Genomic DNA, 19,830 nt, shown 5'->3' with positions numbered 1-19,830 from the left:
GATTAAATGAGTAAAATTGTGTTTGTGTGCGTGTCCATCTCTGTGTCCAGGGCCCAACATATACAGCCAGAACTTGGCATCTCTCAGCGGTGACATTGAGACGCCCTTCAGCCTCACCACCACAGGCCACCAGCTCCTGCTGCGCTGGTCCTCTGACCACGGCACTAACCGACACGGCTTCCACATCAGATACGTGGGTGAGTATCAAAGTATGTATCCAGCTCATAATCAAATTCTCTTCTTATCAGTGATATTTGAGTTGTGATATATTTCGACTGAAAAAGTCATGGGTTCACAATGTGGGCAGCATGTGGAGAAGAATGAATCAAGCATACGACAACCCTGTGTAGGGTTAAATTTTCATCAAACCTTTATTGCTGCAGCTTTATTACATGGATATAAAGTGACCCCATGATTTTTTAATGTAGCGATGCAGTGTTCTGTAACAGTTGGGGGTATTACTAATCGAAATCTCTCTTTTAATGTGTTAACTCACAAAAGTGGCTTTGAATTTCAACAAAAAGTACAAAGTCGCCACCAGGCTTGCATGCTGCTTCACACTCCTTAATTTGAAAAAGGTTTAAATTCTTAAATGGCTCTTTTATAAGCAAGTGGAGCTAAGAAGAGTCATGTAGGGGATTTAATTCAATTTGAAAGACATCAATAGAAAAGAAAAAAGCACAAAGGCATTTATTATTTGTGTTTGCTCTCTGCACTGTATTCAATAGTTAAAGGAGAATATTACTGTGAAAGCCCGACATGATGATGGATCCCGTCCTCAAAAATGTGTTTCACTGACTTGAACGGGAAATTAATTACATTACAGACTTATTTGAAGAGGTGTTTTAGGGGATTTTTAAGGACGATGCCCTTCCATGATTTTTTGTCCCTCAGCTATGCGATGCGAGCGCTCCAAAAAATCAAATTTACTTTTCCTTGTTCGATGGGCTGCAAGATAACTGGAGGACGCACTCGTATTGCATGTGTGTGCCCGTAGGCCAGAGAGGAATAGTAATAATCAGATTTTGAGGACTTCCTTGGCTGTGTGGCACTCAGCTCGAGTGCTAAATAGATGTGACGCTCCTCAGGCATTTCCCCTCATTATCTTCCTGCATTAAAATGGAGCCTTACTGTGAATGTTCACCTAAATCTTTCTGTAGAGGCTCTCTTATTGCCCTTCATCATTTTCTCTGATTTATTACTTATTCTCTAAATGTATTCTTATCTGCCTGCTCTCTTTGCTTGATGCCCTTCTCACCTCTACTTCACGTCTCTTCTTTTACCTGTCATGCCATTTTTCTCCCCCCCCTCCCTCCTTCTTTTTTTGGGTCCATCTACTGTAGCAATGTACTGCAGTACCCCAGATTCCCCACAACACGGCTTTGTGGTGAGCCAGACTGGTGGTCATCTTAACAGCATGGTGCGCTGGGCTTGCGACAGGGGGTACAAGCTGATCGGAAAAGGCACAGCTGTTTGCAAGAAGAACCCCTATGGCGACTTTGCCTGGGACTCGCCAGTTCCTGCATGTCAAGGTGACTTCATCATCTCTGCTAACCTACTTCAACCACTGCTTGTCTTTGTCCCTTTTCTCCTGGCCACTCCCTGTGCAGCCCTGTGCTCAGAAGGTGTGCAGACGCACAGACAGGCTCTTCAGGCGCACAAGTGGCTCAGTCCAATTCCAGTCCCTGTGTGGCTAACAGCTGAACTGGATGCAGCCTGATTGAGAGCCAGAGCCCTGTCAGGTGGAACGGAAAACGAAATCAATCCTCCCTTCTTCTGTCAATTTCCACTTCTTCAAATTACTGTGGCTAACTCGCAATTAGCATGCAGTGTCTGCTGCTGTTGGCTTTTTTAATAATAACTAATTGGGTTCTTTGATGCAAACATATGAATGTTCCCATTTACATGGGCATGATCGCACACTCACTCTTGCTCTCTCTCTCACACTCAAACACTCAAAGCAGCACACAGCAGCAGATGGTGTGCACAAATGCATTTTATCATCCTGCAGCCAAGTGGAGTCAAAACATCCACATCTTAAAAACATTTCCCACCTGCGATTGATTCATTTGGTTTGTTAATTGCACACAGGTTGTCCAAAGCACAGGAGGAAGACCCTGGCTGCAAATGAACTGCTGTAATGAATTTACACAGATGTTGTCCATCTGCTAGTCACTAGCTTGTGGAGACTACATTTCCATTTACCCTATCAGAAATTGCTCCAATCCCTACTGCGTGATAGGTTTAGATTTAGAATATACAGTTGCTGTACATTTATGTCATTTTTCATGCATCTCACAGAGGGAGCCGTCATCTAAAATAGACTGACTTTGCAAGTTTATGACGACATAAAATTCAGTCCAGTCCAGCTTTCAGATTTTCATCGGCAAAATATCTCCAAAATTAATAGCATCTGTTACATGATGATTTAATGGTACCTAGATATTAATGTTGATTGGTTCTGTCTTGGTACTGTCGTGTGTGCGTGTGCGTGTGTGTGTGTTGAGTGCAGTGTTTCCTACCTGTAATGTTTTACAGTGGGCTGCTCCACATTCATGATGTGCATGTTTGCATATCTGTTCATAATTACTGGAGTCACTTTGCATCTTTATGTACTCTCTCCTTCCTGGCATGCAACCAACTATACAGTAAAATCATTGAAAAAATATGTATGAACTATATATATATATTAAAATATATATAATAGCAAATGAAAGTGAAAAGGTATTTAAAATAATGATTTGTTGTAAATAAAACATAAGTACAAATATAATAACCTCCTGTCTAAGAACTGCACATTTATTTGTCATGCTTTTTTAATTTCTCCTTGCTATTTGGTATTATTAGGGCTTAATAAGTATAAAACAAAAACGTGAAGTATGTTTTCGTATGTGTACTTAATATGATTACAAGGAATGTAAGACATTTCTTCCTGTCTGCTATGTTTTCTAGCCACACAAAGTGGTGTTCATACCATCAGGGGGCAGCAGAAAAATGTCCAGACATGAGCACAACAGGTTTAAGTGAATCAAAATGATGTATAGGGTGTAGAGAAGTAAAAATGTCCACATATGACGATTCAGAGTCTCAGGAAATTAAGAACAAAAAACTAATAAACATTTACATGTTACTACATCAAAGGTGATGTATTTGTTGAACTAATATAAGATAATAATTTCAGCCTGCCAGTGTAACAATCACCTTGTAGTAGCCAAAGGACTGTTCAGTGACAGTGAGGAACAGTAATGTTTTCAAATGGGGTGGAAAACTGATGGCAAAACCATAGAAAAGCACAAAATATCACAGAAGCATTGCAATTCCAATATTGGTGGGCATACATATAGTTTGCATGTCCATCCTCATAAAGAATGTAACTTGAATGGATACATACCTGCTCGTCTGTGTTTGACTTGCCTCTCTATATGCAAATCTGTCTTGTGTGTCTTGTTTCTTAACACATCTACAATCATCCTCTTGTTGCCTCCAGCTGTGTCCTGCGGTGTGCCCAGCGCTCCAGTGAACGGAGGTGTGCTTGCTGCTGATTACTCCGTCGGCACAAGGGTGACCTACTTCTGCAACGGCGGCTACAGGCTCTCCTCGAAGGAGCTGACGACCACTGTCTGCCAGCCAGACGGCACCTGGAGCAACCACAACAAGATACCCCGATGCATTGGTGAGTAGTGCAAAATGGAACAAGGTGGAGGTTGATGAGGAGAGATGGTGCAACTGCAGGAAACCACTGGTCAGTTGGGTAGTAGGGCGACGTCATGATGAGCCATGAGCAGGAGAGGTCTTGAAATTCCTGGAACATCATGGAATTTTAGAGCTTTTCAAATGGGAACAATTATTGTTTGCAGTACTGTCTGGAGAAATAATGGAATCTGTTTTTTAACAAACAGATGTCATGGATGGTTTCACAAAATGCAGATTGCAGCCTTTTGCTGTAGGGTTGCTATGGTAGGCCAGATGGATGCAGCAGATGAATGTAGAGTGGAAGCTGGCGCTGAGGAGTCATTACATCCCAGCACAACTGGGATTTACTAAAGTCAGCGTTAGATTTATTTGGAAAGAACATGTATGGAACATAAAAGTTGCTTGCTGCATTTTAACACACAAACTTTATTCTGCTGTGAGGCTACATGTTTATTTTGAGTTTTGGCTATGGGATATGAGGGAATTTAAAGTGAATCCACATTCTTCATCTGAAACTAAGAACCTGCTCTTTTTTGGCACAGTCATGATGTGCCCCAGCCTCAGCTCTTTCTCTTTGGACCATGGGAAATGGAGAATTGTCAACGGTTCGCATTACGAATATGGGACAAAAATAATCTTCACCTGCAACCCTGGATACTACCGTGTTGGCCCCGCCCACATCCAGTGCCTAGCCAATGGCGTGTGGACCTGGAGAAGTGAGAGGCCTCGATGTAGAAGTGAGTGATCTGCTACAGAATGAAGACTGCAATAACAAATTCTGAAATGTGAAGTAATTCTCATGCATATTATGAATTGTATTCCCTTTCAAAACAAGACAGCACAAAATATGCACTTTGCCTTTGTGTAAATGCTTGGAGAGAAAAGAGGAGAGGAAAGTTAAGAACGGTAAAAACAGCGATTACAACACAACAAAACGGCAAGAATAGCTATTATTCACAGCTCATAAGTCCTTTGTTGTAGTTTTCATCTGTTCCATCACAGCATAAGTTAGATATTGTTTATTTTAAGGTTGGATATAGAGGCACACTATGCTGCCATGGGAACTGTAAAAACCCTGAATGGCCTCTGTAATGGTGAAAGGAGATGCCAGCCAGCATGATGAAAGATGTCGGGACAAAGGCAAACACCATCATTATCTCCTCCATGAAATAGAACAGGTTACTCTTTTATCGCATTAAGGTCAGTAAGATGGGTGTAAATGATTGTGCTCTTACATTGACTCTAAAGATGTAAGCCAAATTCTCTCTTCTTTCTTTCTCATCCTCTCACTTACTTGCCCCCCTCTTGGTCCTCGCTCTCGCTCTCTCACTGTATCCTCCGTCTTTATACTTTATTTGTCTCTACCCTCTACATCTTATTTCAGTCATTTCCTGTGGCGATCTGCCCACTCCCCCTAATGGAAAGAAAATTGGGACCCAAGCTACGTTTGGAGCGTCAGCCATTTTCAACTGTAACCTTGGCTATATTTTGAGTGGATCTAGTGTCCGAGAGTGCCTCCTGTCCGGCCTTTGGAGTGGAATGGAGACTCAGTGTCTGGGTAAGTGTGGTCTAAATGCTCTCTAAATGCAAAAGACAGCCGCAACCTGGGTCAAACGCTATTGGCGATCTGTCAAGACAGAGTGTTTTTTTTTTGGTTGAGCCATAATGACCAGAATTGAACCAGATGGGGAAGCAGAGGGAGGCTAGAATTGATTCTGTTGCCAAGTGTGTATGGACGATTACTTGTTTTCTTGTCCAGAGAACATGTTGGTACCTGACGTGGGCACCCACTTATTTCCCACATAAGTGCTTATGGGGTTTGAAATTATAGAAATTGAAAATAGTGGGTTGAGTTTGTGCACCATTCAGAATCATTCCTTTGGCAACTTGTGGATTTGGTGTTCCCAAAGGTTTGAATGTAAGAGAGCAAGCACGGCGCCAGAGCTGCCCTGAAATGATGTGATTGCTGCCAAGTTTTTTCTTGCAGAGTTTGAGCTGAGGTCAAGGATATATAAACAAACAAATATGTTACAGTTTAGCTCACCGCAGCTGGTCAAAGCTCTCCACTGTGAAAGAAAAGGAGATATGTAATTACTTCAGCCAGATTCCGACCCACACACCAGAAAAATATGACAGTTTCTCTGGCAGATAAATTAGTGAGTTTCTCGACCTTTTAGTAGGAGCACTCCGGGCTCAGCTCAGAATCGCCTCAGTTCATTAAAAAAAGAACACGGTTCTGTTGTCTGGCGATATGACTGTCAGGGTTATCACAGCCAGGTACCTCCCAGTATTGTGTAACATGCCTTAGCATTATCATCATAGGATCTGTCTGCTCTCAACTAGAGTGTGATAATAAAATGCTCGGCTGAGTTTCTGGGTGCAGGAGTGAATTAAGGAAATCAGACCCGCAGTCAGTGGCAATTTCCTAGTTTTTAAGTGGCAGTGGATAACTCAGCACGATTCCTACTCTCTGAAAGGGATTTATTGTAGCTGAAAGTAATACGATTACGTGCATGAGTGTATCGGACAGATTGCAAAGGGTTTCACATGCATCCCCCTCTCTGTTGTAGATGAGAAAAGCTCTTTTATCACCACAAGTGAAGCTGAAGGCGATATGAATTGAGAAATAATTTGGAGATAATGACCTGAAAAATACTTCCAGTGTGTTTCGTGAAAACACTCCTTTTGTTTGCAAGCATTATAATTCCAACACTTTTTAATTCGGAGTTCTCCTCAGTTCTTTTTTTTATTCAGCTGTCAATATGCTAAGTTATTCAAATGTGATGACAAAACGGGAACTGTTTCTACCCTCTAACTGTCATCCATTAGTGTGTTAGGGAGCACTGCAGGCTGTCATTTCACTGTCACTGTAAAGTAAATAAAGATATTTCGCCACATAACTGAAATGATCAAGATTCATTGAGAGTTATGCTAAAAAACTAAATGTGTCTCATCTTAGCTGAGCACTTCAGTAGAGTCCAAGATCAATACAGTATCTAGAGCAAAACACTGCCTGCACATTGGCTGCAACTATGCACAGTGTTACTCTGACTAGATAACGGGGGGCATATTAAATACTTTTCTTTACTTTCCCTCATACAGTGCAGCATGGTAACAAGCTGTTTATTTTGATGTCAATCATCAAGTAAAGGCCACAAATAGGTCCTGAACAGCCCCTTTGTCACTTTTGATTAGTCCTTTACGTCTCTAATGTCAACCGTGTAACAGTACCGGTAAGTGTGTGACAGTATCCAAAACGGACTGTTCTCACTGATGAAGAAGGGCATTTGTTTATTTTCACAATAAATCATGGCATATGTTTCAAAATAGAACCCTAAATGAAAATGGAGGAGTTGAAAGCTGCATATTATCTCTCTGTTAACAGCTTTTTATTGAATTTGCCTTGACAGATAAAAGCTTATGCAAATTAAATAATTAAGCATATTGACAATGTTCTTCTTTTTTTTTTCTCTACAGCTGGCCACTGTGGTGTTCCAGAGCAAATCGTCAATGGGCAAGTGATCGGGGAAAATTTTGGCTATAGGGACACAGTGGTTTACCAATGCAACCCCGGCTTTAGGCTCATCGGCTCCTCAGTACGGATCTGCCAGCAAGACCACAACTGGTCTGGACAGCTCCCAGTTTGTATTTGTAAGTTCTCTAACACCTTTCCTCACTGGCTGATGGATTGCAAGAGGGATTTTGTGTGTGTGTGTGTGTTTCTGAAGAAAGAGAGAGTGAGTGCTTTGGAAGGTGGGATGAGTGATTGTGTGTTTGTAAAATAGACTGAGAGGGCAAGGAAGAGTGTGTTTGTGGTCACTGAATAGCCTGAAAGTAAGATGGACAGAGTGTGTGCCTGTGTGTGCATTTACCTGACAGATGAAAAGCTGCTTTTTCTCATCTTGCTTACATCTGAATTTCATTCTGTAGATACTTTTATTCTGACTCGAAAGCACTGACAGTGATTCTTAATTATCATTCCAGACGTGACACATTTTTAACAAGGCCTAGAGTATGTGAATATATACTCCCATGAAAAACCTGCATAGCCGAATCACAATGATTTGATTGTATTAAGTTAAATCAATACATAAAATATTTTTAGCATTCCTGAAAGCGTCTTATGGATGCAAAAGTGTGTCGGCCTTTCCCCAACCATCCTGATGCTGCGTTTGAGACGCACCGAAGTCAATACAGACTTTATCCAGAGTGCTGTGATCCCCAATCTCCTATTCACCTATCGACCAACTGAAATGTCTCATCCCAGCCAAGATCGTGTCTTGATTCTTAATTCCTCTATCGTCCTTTAAGATTAATTATATGATAATTATATACCTATGATATGTGTCACTGTACATCACCTATTGATTTATGGTATTGAATTCCATCTTCTCTGTTTCTCTCCCTCTATGTCTTGCTCCTTCTCAACCGGTTTTCTCTTTTTTCTCGGTCCCTGTATTACTTTTCTACCACTTTTAAATCCCCCCTACCTCTCTGCCTGCTCTCCGCCGTCAGCTGTCACGTGCGGCCACCCTGGCAGCCCGATCTACGGCCGCACCACAGGTGATGGCTTCAACTACAATGATGTGGTGCGCTTCTCCTGCAACAAAGGCTACACTCTGGAGGGACCCTCCACTGCCCAGTGCCAAGCCAGCCGTCAGTGGAGCCACCAGCCACCAACATGCAGAGGTAGGACCTCTACAACTACAACATGGCTGAAGGACAGCAGCTGGACTGACAACATCCAGATATATCCTAACAGCAGAGATGTATAAAGCTGCTGATTACTACTTAAATGTATCATTATTGTTCTCTAAATAAGACATAATGGTAATGATAAAGCCTTTGAAATATTTTAAATACATTTTAAAAATGTAATCAAAAATCAAAAAGGGTCTATCAGAAAAACGGCAATATTTATTTAAAATTCTTGAAAGCACAACCTGCCATGTGCAGTTTCACCAGTGAAGTTTTGAATGTCCATTTTCAAAAAGGTTAAATTGGTGTTGGAAAAACTCAAATATGACAATAACATAATTACAACAATGTTTAATGTCTGTAGAAAATTCTTACTTACTCATTGTTAGGTGATCCTATTTGACGACCTGGTAATAACGATGTCATTTCAGAATTTCACAATATATATATAAAATGCAAAAAGAAATAACATGCAGTGATATTTTCGGGAATCCACAATGAAAATCTAGAAACGGAGCATGTCTGTTTTTGCTTATTAACTCTTGATTTATGATGGAGCTTTTTGTTGGCAAATATCAGCCAAATTTCATACAAAAGCAAATTTGACTTTAGACTCCAGAGGGTTAATGTGACAGAATCTGCTTCTGGGAGCCTAACCACCACTGGAGCAGGTAGCTGCCAACAAGCAGCCATATGGTTCAGTCATTGAAGTCGGCTGAAATGGCTTCACTGGTGCTTTGTAATAGTTCAGGAATCGTAAGCTGGAATACGGCAGTCAACAGATGTATCGTGACCACTCAGTAATCAGCAGCCAGTGACCGCCAGCATACAGAGGCGTAGGCACACAGCAGAGTGGTTAGAGGTGGTGCTCACAAATCTGTTGATTTGAAGGGGAATGGCCCTGTTTCAACAAATTCTCTTGGTGGAGCAGTAGGCAGCGACATCTGGAAACTGGGTCCGAGCATGGAAACGGGACAAGAAGACAACAAGAACTCTGCAAAAGTAGACAGGGATTTTAGTTTTATGCATCTGTTGTCAGATCTCACTAAGAAGCTGTGTTGCTGCAGGGCAGATTATATTGGAGGGAGAACATCTCAGAGTACCTTTAGTTAAGGATGTTTTATAGGGAGTGTCAGATGGTACTTGTAGTTGTCCAATGTTAGTCAGTCCATGTTAGGCTCATTAGTGGTGCGGATACCGCCAGGAGCAATTCAGGCATTTTCTGCATGACATGCATGAAAAAACTTGGCTTGGCCAAACTTTTGGCTTGGCAACATTTTTGAAGTATTGTCTAAGTAGGACATGTAAGCATGACGTGACACGATGCAGTGGACAGAGCACAGCTAAAAGGAGTAATTCATACTACTGCATGTTGGCAACCATTTGCCTGCTTAATAAGTACCATTGCTTCCATTGTGTAACAATACAGGTACATTCTAGTTACCTTTGTCACAGGAAAAAGCCATTTTTTTGAGTTGCTAGATATTATAATTAAACATTATCTGCAAAGTTAGGTTGTGGCAATCTGGCATTGGATGCACATTAAACATTACCTTCCATCCATTACCTCCATCGCTTTAGCACTTATGCTTATACTGATGTAAAATGTTTACCAATATAATCATCTGCTATCTCAGCAAGCTTGATTTGCTCAACTTTGACCATGTAAAAATATCCCACCTGCAATGTAGATTGAAATTGATTGAACTTAATTTGACACTAATAAACTTTCAGCTCTCTAGACCTCCTTGTCAGGTGTAGTTGTGTAGACAGCTTCGAAAAGGATGAGGGCGAGATATGTGAAATGGTTGTTAGTTCTTTTGTTTCCAAGAGGATGCATTAACTGTCGTTGTCTGAGATTGCTTAATTTAGCCCTGACGCAGTTGTCTCCCTGTATGTAGAATAAACAGCTAAAGCCCCGATCAGGTCACATAAACAGTTCTATTATTATCTCACAAGTGAATATGCTTACCGATAGCATTTATGCAAATGAGACTGAAACCAAAGACAAAAGGATGCACCGCATCCAGGAAAGAAAAGTCAGATCCCCAGTGATGATATTGGGTGGAGGCTATTAGGCAGACTGCCACATGACTGTTATGCGTTGCCTTGCTTTTTCTTGTTGATGTGATCATTGTGTCCTTGGAGATGTAATTTGGAGGTATTGTTGTTGGCAGAGATAATATCAGTTGCAACTGCATCTCCACTGTATATGACAAGAGGAGAGAGGTGCTTCTGAGAAACACATTTACTTTAGTGTACCTTGACAATTTGCGTAGTTTATCTCTCAAAAAAGTAAAATGATTGAAAAAAGTTTGTAGGAACACATCCAATAACCATTATTCCTGTATTACACAATGAGACCAAATAGACAGTGTGCCTTTACAATCATTGAATGAGCATCAAATGAGCAGTGACTCTTCCTCATAGTGAGGCAGTGGCTCAGTGGGTAGAGCTTCCGCTTGGGAACCGGACGGTTGCCGGTTCGAGCCCCAGTTCGAGCCCCTGCCGAGGCGCCCCTGAGCAAGGCACCGAACCCTCAATTGCTCCCCCCTCTGCGAAGGGTTGTAATGTAATGTAAGTCGCTTTGGATAAAAGCGTCTGCCAAAATGCTCGTAATGTAATGTAATGATCCGTACATAGATGTTGCTGTTAGACTGAGGGCAAGCTGGAAAAGAGCAAGAGGCCAATTTTCAGCACACACTTCAACAAGAAACTTGCAGTTCCAACAGTAATTTGCCAGAAACGCACATTGAAACAGGATGTCATGACGGAAATGTACTTGCAGGAATAGAAATTAATTGGAGCTCACCTGTATGTTCCTATTACGATTAAACCAATTGAATAATTAATGCTCAGATGACTGTCCTTTTTCTTCTTCTAACAGTGGTGAACTGCACCGACCCAGGTATCCCTGCCAACTCTATCCGAGAGAGTAAGATCGAGCACGGGAACTTCACATTTGGCAGCGTGGTGTTCTACGACTGTAACCCTGGATACTACCTCTTTGGCTCATCGGTGCTTACCTGCCAACCAACGGGCCACTGGGACAAGCCTCTGCCAGACTGCATTGGTACATTGACTGCTTTGCTTTTAACATCGAGCCTCATTTAGTGACTCACTAGTGTCTAACTCTGGCAATGTGTCTTTGTCTCCGCCTATGTTCGATTTGTTTGGCTGTATTTGAACACAGACTTCGCACAGGTTTGGACTAAAACAATTGGAACTAAGAGGTGCTCTCAGTCCGTTCTCGGCATGAGCTGAGCTGGTTGGTAACCAATCACAGGGTGTTGCATTGATCTGTTAATTGATCGAGAACCAGAGAGTGATGGGTACTTCTGGTTGTTAACCCACACCTATGATTATCCGTAAGAAAATCGAACAGATGCTGTGCAAAGGTCATAATATATCAAGCTTATTGAGCATGTGTTTGGCTTCACGTGTTGAAGGTTAGAATAGTGTATGAGCTAAATATAAAATCCATTTAGAAGGCGTGCGGTCTTCTTTAAGTAATGTGAAACAGTATGTGGTTTTCAAAACTTGTACTGCATGGTTGATTGGCAGTATTTATGTCGACTTGGAATTTTTTCCGTGCTCAACCAAGGAGTAAATGCAACATTAGTTCCACATTCAGAACAAAGCAAATAAACATGTAAGACAATTGATTTTTTACAAACGAACACACCTGATTAGACACGCCCAATAAGAACAAGCTTAGTGAGCGTTTGGCCACCCTCTGTGTATCACAGCACACGGGTGTTTGCCAACTCAAGCCCGAGGCAAGGCTGACCATGGCACGTGAAGAGATAACAGCTCACATATCATATTTACATTTAGTTTACCGAGTGGTGCTGCAGCAAAGGACAGAAGTGGATCGTTACATTTGTTTGTTTGTTTCCAGCAATTGATTTGCACCCCAATATGGAAACATGCTCAAGGAAAATCCTGAATGCCTCGTTTTTAAAAAGTTTGACTCTTGATTGAATTTGACCAAAACCTTGATTGTGTCCTTGTATGCTCCCCCAATTTAAATGCTATAAGATGCTAAATGCTGTGAGTTGGAGCATCTGTGTAATGTTTGATGTCCCAGTGGCTTATGGTTATGCTGCACTGTGGCTAATTGAGAAATGGGAAATTGTCACCGGACCAGTTGTTCGTTCTATAGCTAATGATCCCTTCAAACGGGAGTGCGCTCCAATTCGAAATAACAACCATCTATGAAGTGTGGGGGCTATTTTATTTTCAAGTTATAATGCTGCTGTCAAACACCTGGCTCATCATGCTCGTGTATGAGGACGCCGACAATAATAACCTTATCTAAAGTAAACTTCCACGTTTTGCAAGCGGAATAGGAAAACACTTCATTTCATGGTACAGAGACGATGAGTTGCATTTATTTTTATCAAAGAGAATCGTAATTAAAAAGTACACAAGTGTGTCTTTTCAAATGTTTACTCACTGCTCCTGGTGCCAGTCACTCTTTGTGCATAAATTAGCTTTGTAAATAGACTTGATTTGCATAACACACTACTAATGTTATGGTCAAAATAATACACATTTAGCAAGAAATTGTTTGCACTGAATTAAATGTTTGAAAAGAGTACAGTGAGCATTTTATGAGGTGTATAAATGTAATATGATCAGACTTATTTTTGTTGTTGTGAGAAAATGTAAGGAATGTGTTTTAAGTCCTCCTGTCTTCAGGAGCTTTACTGAAGTGCTGACAGAAGCAGTCAAAGCTAACAGCACTGCAGAGTAGATGGTGACACACGTCAACATCAGGCTGGTACTGGTGCTTGAATAAGCAATAAGATGAGACTTAAGTATTGATTATTGGCTGACTTGACAAAAAAAGTATCCCAGTACACTGTAGGTTCATCCAGGGTTTTACCAAGACTTCCTGAACAACCCAGTAGTACAGATCCCATCCCTCCCTCCAACCACTCACCCATTGCTAACCTAATCTCTCTCTCTCTCTCTCTCTCTCTCTCTCTCTCTCTGTTTCTCTCTGATACTCTCTGTCATCCAGAGGTGGAGTGCGGCCATCCAGGTACACCACCCTACGGCCTTATGGTCGGGGAGAAGTTCACCTTTGGCTCCACAGTGCGCTTCTCCTGCTCAGGAGACCGCCTGCTTGTTGGAGACACATCACTCACCTGTCAGCTCAATGGACACTGGAGCGCCCCGCTGCCCCACTGCTCAGGTACACACACATACTCAGGTACACACACACACACTATGAACATATTCATAGAAATACAGTCACGTAGTTGAATTTGGCACTGACTAAAAAGGTGGAGCTGAATGGAAAATACTGAGCTCTGAACAATTGTCTGTGTAGCAGATAAAGGCTTTAACGACTAATAATCATGAGCCTTTATCACAATTTAACATAATGTCATTCTGGATGGATGAAGTTCTGCGTCACCATAGCACTGTTAAGATAAACAACCCCCGGCTTAATCTAATCACATTTACTTAAATTCACTGCCCCTGGACAATAAAATCTGAGGGGAATCACTGAGTGTGACATGAATTCTAAATTACAAATGCAGTATTTCATTTTCTTAAGTGGCCCATTTAACAAATTTAATTTCCTCATACATAAGAAACGATAATTATGCATGAAATATCTCATTGATTATTATATGCATGCCTTTGAAGGTGGCACAAGATCCATACAGTGGGGCCTGTATGAAAAAGGAACATGTTCTAACCATTAGAAGCAAAAAGTCCTTTTATTGAAACCAAATAAAGACTGCTACTTATAAATGTAATATATCTAATTCAGTTTATCGGTTGGGGCATATGGTGTGCTGGAGGGCAAGAATACAAGTGGATTTATCTTCTCCTTTTTGCACCATGGTATACTCCTATAAACCTATAATCACATATTGTCGTATTAGCTGTGAGTTATTCCTATTTCATATCATGTGATATCAGTAAAATGTTACAGGATAGTAATGCTAGTAGTTACTATCGCTGAATTTGCAACTATTTGTTTGCCAGTTAGATATGGATATCGGACACGCCAGACAAAATGACGTATATGAAAAATGCAGAATTCATCCACAGTAATGTGTCACTCATGCTGATAGAAGACGATACCTTGGTGTCTTTGCTCTAAGGGCTATTTGGATGGAACTTGTGTCAGTACCCCTGTAAAGCTGTGTAATACTTAAGCAGTATACACTCAAAACATTTCGACCATTATGTGTAATAAATTGGTGTTCTTAAGCTGACGACACACATAGTGTCTCTCATCCTGAGTCGAGGTACCATCATTCCACTTTCTTTGATTCATTTTTGCAACTTACGACTGTGTTGTATAATGCATCCAAGCAAAACAGTGTGCAGGAACAAATGTGTTCTGCATGAATTAAGGAGTAATGAATAAAGTGAGAGATATTACCCCCTTCATAACCGAGAAAAAGTTTTTATAACTTCTTACGTGCCGTCTTCAGTGCATATACTGTAGCTCCAGACTCTCTCTGCAGACGTTTTCTGAAAAACAGAGTGTGTCTTACACTCATCCCCCGGGGTTCATGTCTCTCCCATCACACCTATGCATTTTAGTGGAATCTACTTCATGTTCACTTGGTTTGTTCAGCTCACCAACCCAGAAGCCATGTTTGTGCGTTCACTGGCAAAATAGAAAGGGAAGAAGGAGTGAGGAGGTATGGATTCCCTCCTGAGGAGATTCATGTTCACTCAATTCATGATTTATTCAATATTGGTTTGCAGTGGTGCCAGCTCTGTGGGAGCGACACAGGGGTGACGGGCTTGTCTTTATTTGTGATGTTCTAGTCTGTATAACTATCTAATAAATATAATAGGCCTGAGATTGCGGTAGATGCCTTCTCCTCTTTTCCACCTAGGCACAGATTCACTAAGCAATGACGCAAATTACCGTCTAGGCTGCAACTATCTGTGTCGCTGGATGTGCAGGGTATTGACTAAGATGCTTATTTCAATGAACACAGACCCAGCGAGTTCATTTGAATGTAATGCTGCTATTTTGGACGCTTCCCGCTTCCATTATGCTGGTGTCTCTTCTCTTCATGAACATGTTGGCGGTCACGCAAAATTTCTATGTGAATTCAATATCATCAGATTCTCTCTGTCTCTGTCTCTCTCCGCCTCTCTCTCTTTATTGATCAATCATTTCCTCATCTGTGTACGTCACAATAACCTCTATAATTATGTGTTTTAGATATACAGTATATCACTCAATAAGTTAAGCAAAGTCCTCATTTCAAGTTTACTTTTTCATTTTGTTTGATTCCACGGGTGCTGCCATGTTGACTGATGCCAAAGAAACTTGGGCGACCGCCAATGTCTCGTTGTGCTTTTTCAAATAGATGAGATTCAGTATTTGGGGATTACTTTTTTCTGATTAGTCTCTCCAAAACTGTTCAAAGTACTATTCATATAAAAGGTTAAAAGGTAAAAAAAAGTAAATTGAAATGCTGCTAGACGGGCAAAAGATAACAAACAAGCAGGAGCAGACTGATCGATTGATCGATATTTCATACAGAAACACTCTCTCTCCTTTCGCAACACACTTTACCACACTGATGATGTCACTTCCTAAGAATGAGAAAAGCCGTGCTTACAATACAATACAATTAAGGGACGCAAAGCAGTTAATACCTGTGGTGAATCACAGCTGCGGTTACATTCGCCATGACCAGCCAAGATAAATCATCTATAACGAGCCGTATGCATACATTTCTATTCTCTCCTATTGTACTCTCCCTCAGCTTTATTAGCATTAACCCAAACACACAAATGTATGGTTGCAGCTTTTCTCTGATTTTACCAGTGCAAAAACCCTGGTGTGTCACATTAGTGAATATGGGCAAACCATATTTAGTCCTGTTTCGACCTTCTGTAAAAGCCCTGCAAAACCCCTTAGTTAATCTGGCCCTTAGCCTGAAAAAGCAATTTGGCATCTATTACTGGTGTGATTTGATCAACACCCTGCTGTTGAGACAAACGAGCCTCATGAAAAGTGATGATTTCCATTTTAGTGTTTGGTTTCATTTTGGATGTCCCTTTCTGTGTTTTATCACTAACTCTCCCCTGTTTATCACAGACATGGGCTCTACTTCCTCAATTTCTTTGGAACTCACTTAAAGTCCTCTGTGTTAATCTTGGGAGAAATGTAAATAAAACACAGATTGAATCAGTGCATTTCATTTAACATGCCCAAGACCTAATCAGAATCAACTGAAGATTGTAAAATAAAGCGAGCTTCAGTTTATTTGGAAGTGTTTAATAGTCAGCGCTTTATTGCTGTTTAAAGATTTAATATGTGTGGTGGTGAATGGTAGAGAGGAATAGATGTGCTGGGTCAGTGATTAGAGGATATCATAAGGAATGACACTGTGACAATCAGATTACAAATTACCTTTTTAAAAACCATTAAAAGAGGATTGGGGCGTGGGAGCGTGGTCTGTTGAGTGCCCAGACATTCTTCAACAAGACGATTTCAGTTCAAACCCAGGTGAAGGCAAACATTCATCTTGCCAAAATGTCTCCAAGCTGTTGATGCTGCTGTATGTGTGGACAATGTAAATAGTATGGACTCACGATGTTCCTGATAAACATAACAAATCATGTTGATATTCACAGAAGGTTGAAGGTGCTTAGTATTTGCACAAACAGTAATCAATTAATCCATCAACACAACACGACGAATTGTAGTATTAATCATTTGCGATCTTTATTAAAGGGCTAATGGAAAGACAATTAAAGGCCATTTCATCGCCACTAAATTACTTCTATAAACAAATCGTAAACTATAAATTAGTGAAATTAAATTGTTTTGTGTCAAGTGTTTAATGTCAGTATCATGCACTTATTATCATCAACTCAGACAACAGAATCCCGTCCTGTGTCCTGTCTGTTCATAGGTAATGGATTTAATGTGTAATGGCAGTGCTAGATTCATTTATGTTACAGCATGTAATAACATCTATACAGTGATAACATTGTCCACACATCATTTTATCCACAAGATAATGTCCCTTTAAGTTAATTATGTTGTGCTATCAGATAATAGAAAAATAAAGAGCACTTGTTTATCACTCTGAGAATTGCTAAATCCGGACCCATCGCAATAAACAGCTTTGAGATGTTATCAACACGGGCGCATCCAGATCCAGCAAAACGGAAACGGCAAACAGCAGCTATACCTCATTTGTTGCTTACAGGGGCAATAGTGTCTAAAGACTTTAAATAACTGCAAGCGTACATTTAATGGCTCTTTTTCAAAAGTACGTCAGTGAATTCGTGTGAAGTGATAGGATATGCACCGCAGTGTTGCCCAGATGAATGAGCTATCTGCAAAGTGTTAATGTGTGTTTAATGTTTTCCCTCTTTGGAAATTCCCTCTATCGGGTCCCATTACTCGTTCTTGGCTTCTGTTTAATGCTTTCAAATGGTTCTAAAGATTTTCTGCAGAACAATTAAGCAATGGTATACATATATTAGACTGGCACATTGCAATTCAGTCTACATCACTAATAGCAAAAAACATTGAGGCTATGAATTTCCTCAGAATTACAGTCAATCATTCCATCCATGCCTCCATTAATTCCCCCTTCCTTCCTCTCCTCTGTCTTCACTTGTTAAATAGTAAGCAAGGGCTTAAAACCACTCGTCAAGCCATTCCTTTTTTTGTTCTTCTCTGTTGCACAGCTGAGTTGAAGGTTTTATTAAAGCCTCACAAAGGGTAAATGGTGAATGGACATTAATTCAGATTCAAACCAAATACACCCATCATACCAATTAATGAGATTATAGCTGTCACAGGGCACACTGAGCTGCTTCACCTTAGCTGAGGAGACAAATGAAGTACCAGCAGCTGCTGTGACACACGCACACTTGTGTACACGTGCAGCAAGTATATATACTTAGACTGCCAAGATAGGTGGAGAGACACATAGACACTTATTCACTTAGGTGCAGTTACACACACAAACACACCCGCGCACACATGCACACAGTCAGTCTCAGTCGTCTCCAGCTGTTAGCCTTTGACCTGACGAATCCTGTTCATCAGCATGTGGGCGGCGGGGTTGTGTAGGAGATATGAGCTTTGGTGTTTGCGCAGTGAGGCTTTGTCAACACCTCCAGTATTACAGCAGGTGTTTGCTGCTCTCTACCCAGAGTGCAGCGGCAAGCACACAGGGAATAACGCACAGAGTGTATGCACAGCTCCAGGTACAGCCTTTCAAAACCAATAAAGTCAAGATCCCTCATGAAGAGACAGCACATACAGAACTGCAATGACAAGCATAGTGGCAGATAGAACACCACACACACACACACACACACACACACACACACACACACACACACACACACACACACACATTTTATCTGTCCAATCCACCCTCCCTCATTTCTCTGAGGATGCACCAGTGGGTGGTTGGTGTTACGAGCATTTTTCTCAATGTCTTTGTGCTGATGATACCCCCCCGCCCTCCCCTCAAATGCAGACAACTCTAAATGGGACAAGAGACAGGAACCATGATAAAAAAGAGTCACTTCATCTTATTTGATACAATTTGTAGATGTGCAAGACAGGCGGCAGAACATCCTGAAAGAACTCGATGTTCGCCTACAAAAATAAGGCACAGAGATAATTCAGGATAATGAAAAAGCATTTTGCTCCAGAGGTCAAACTGTATTCATCTTTTCTCATATCCACAGCTGGTTGCCTTTTAATGCTGGCCCTGCTGTTTTTATGGATAGAATGCTCTTGCTGTCAAGCGATGAAAAGTATCGGTCCTCTAGGTTGTTGGCACAGTGACAACTGTTCATTGGTGCATTGTGTGTTTTATAGTTGCCTCCTGCAGGACTTAAAAGATGGAAGGTTTGAGTAAAACCCCTCTCTGTATCTTCGCTCTGTGTGACAGACACGAGCGCTGTGTTGTTATTCACTGCCTGGCCACCTGTGAACACAGACGTAGTTACAGGATTGCATCTCCGGTTTCCTGTTTTCACTGCTTCTTCTCTGGTTATCTCCCATTGCAGGCGATTCGGCAGACACCTGTGGGGATCCTGGCACACCTGCCCATGCCAGCAGAGAGGCAGGCAACTTTAAAGTGCGCAGCAAAGTACGCTTCACCTGTGCAGTCGGTCACACACTCTACGGCTCGGCTGAGAGGATCTGCTTCCCCAACGGGACGTGGTCGGGCAGACAGCCATTCTGCAAACGTAAGAGGATTCTCTAAAATGTCTCTGAGATGATAAACCCGTAAGACTGAAGGATGTTAAAGTATTGCAAAAAGATGACACACATTTATGCACCTGCACACACATACAGCCACTAGAGATATGTAGGTAAACACACACCAGAGGACTGTAGTTTGTGCATACAGTATGTACATAGGCTCTCTTGTACTTCCATTATCCATACATGCATTA

At 41.3% G+C, this 19,830-nt stretch overlaps 1 protein-coding gene across 1 annotated transcript in view; it reads left to right on the top strand.

Annotated features, from left to right (window-relative positions):
* Positions 1 to 19,830, top strand: part of LOC143000923 (CUB and sushi domain-containing protein 3-like) — a 194,137-nt gene that overhangs the window by 141,098 nt on the left and 33,209 nt on the right. The window contains exons 48-57 of the mRNA XM_076150408.1: positions 51 to 209; positions 1,344 to 1,532; positions 3,488 to 3,673; positions 4,236 to 4,430; positions 5,078 to 5,251; positions 7,171 to 7,344; positions 8,209 to 8,382; positions 11,279 to 11,464; positions 13,421 to 13,594; positions 19,438 to 19,620. Coding sequence (XP_076006523.1) covers positions 51 to 209; positions 1,344 to 1,532; positions 3,488 to 3,673; positions 4,236 to 4,430; positions 5,078 to 5,251; positions 7,171 to 7,344; positions 8,209 to 8,382; positions 11,279 to 11,464; positions 13,421 to 13,594; positions 19,438 to 19,620 — 1,794 coding nt within the window. The remainder of the gene's footprint in view (positions 1 to 50; positions 210 to 1,343; positions 1,533 to 3,487; positions 3,674 to 4,235; positions 4,431 to 5,077; positions 5,252 to 7,170; positions 7,345 to 8,208; positions 8,383 to 11,278; positions 11,465 to 13,420; positions 13,595 to 19,437; positions 19,621 to 19,830) is intronic.

This window comes from Genypterus blacodes, unplaced genomic scaffold, assembly GCF_046128005.1.
Source record: "Genypterus blacodes isolate CSIRO-AG114 ecotype Tasmania unplaced genomic scaffold, CSIRO-AGI_Gbla_v1 ptg000052l_1, whole genome shotgun sequence".
Taxonomy (NCBI): Eukaryota; Metazoa; Chordata; class Actinopteri; order Ophidiiformes; family Ophidiidae; genus Genypterus; species Genypterus blacodes.
The sequence above is the reverse complement of the archived record's forward strand: the minus strand, read 5'-3'. Positions and strand labels throughout refer to the sequence as shown.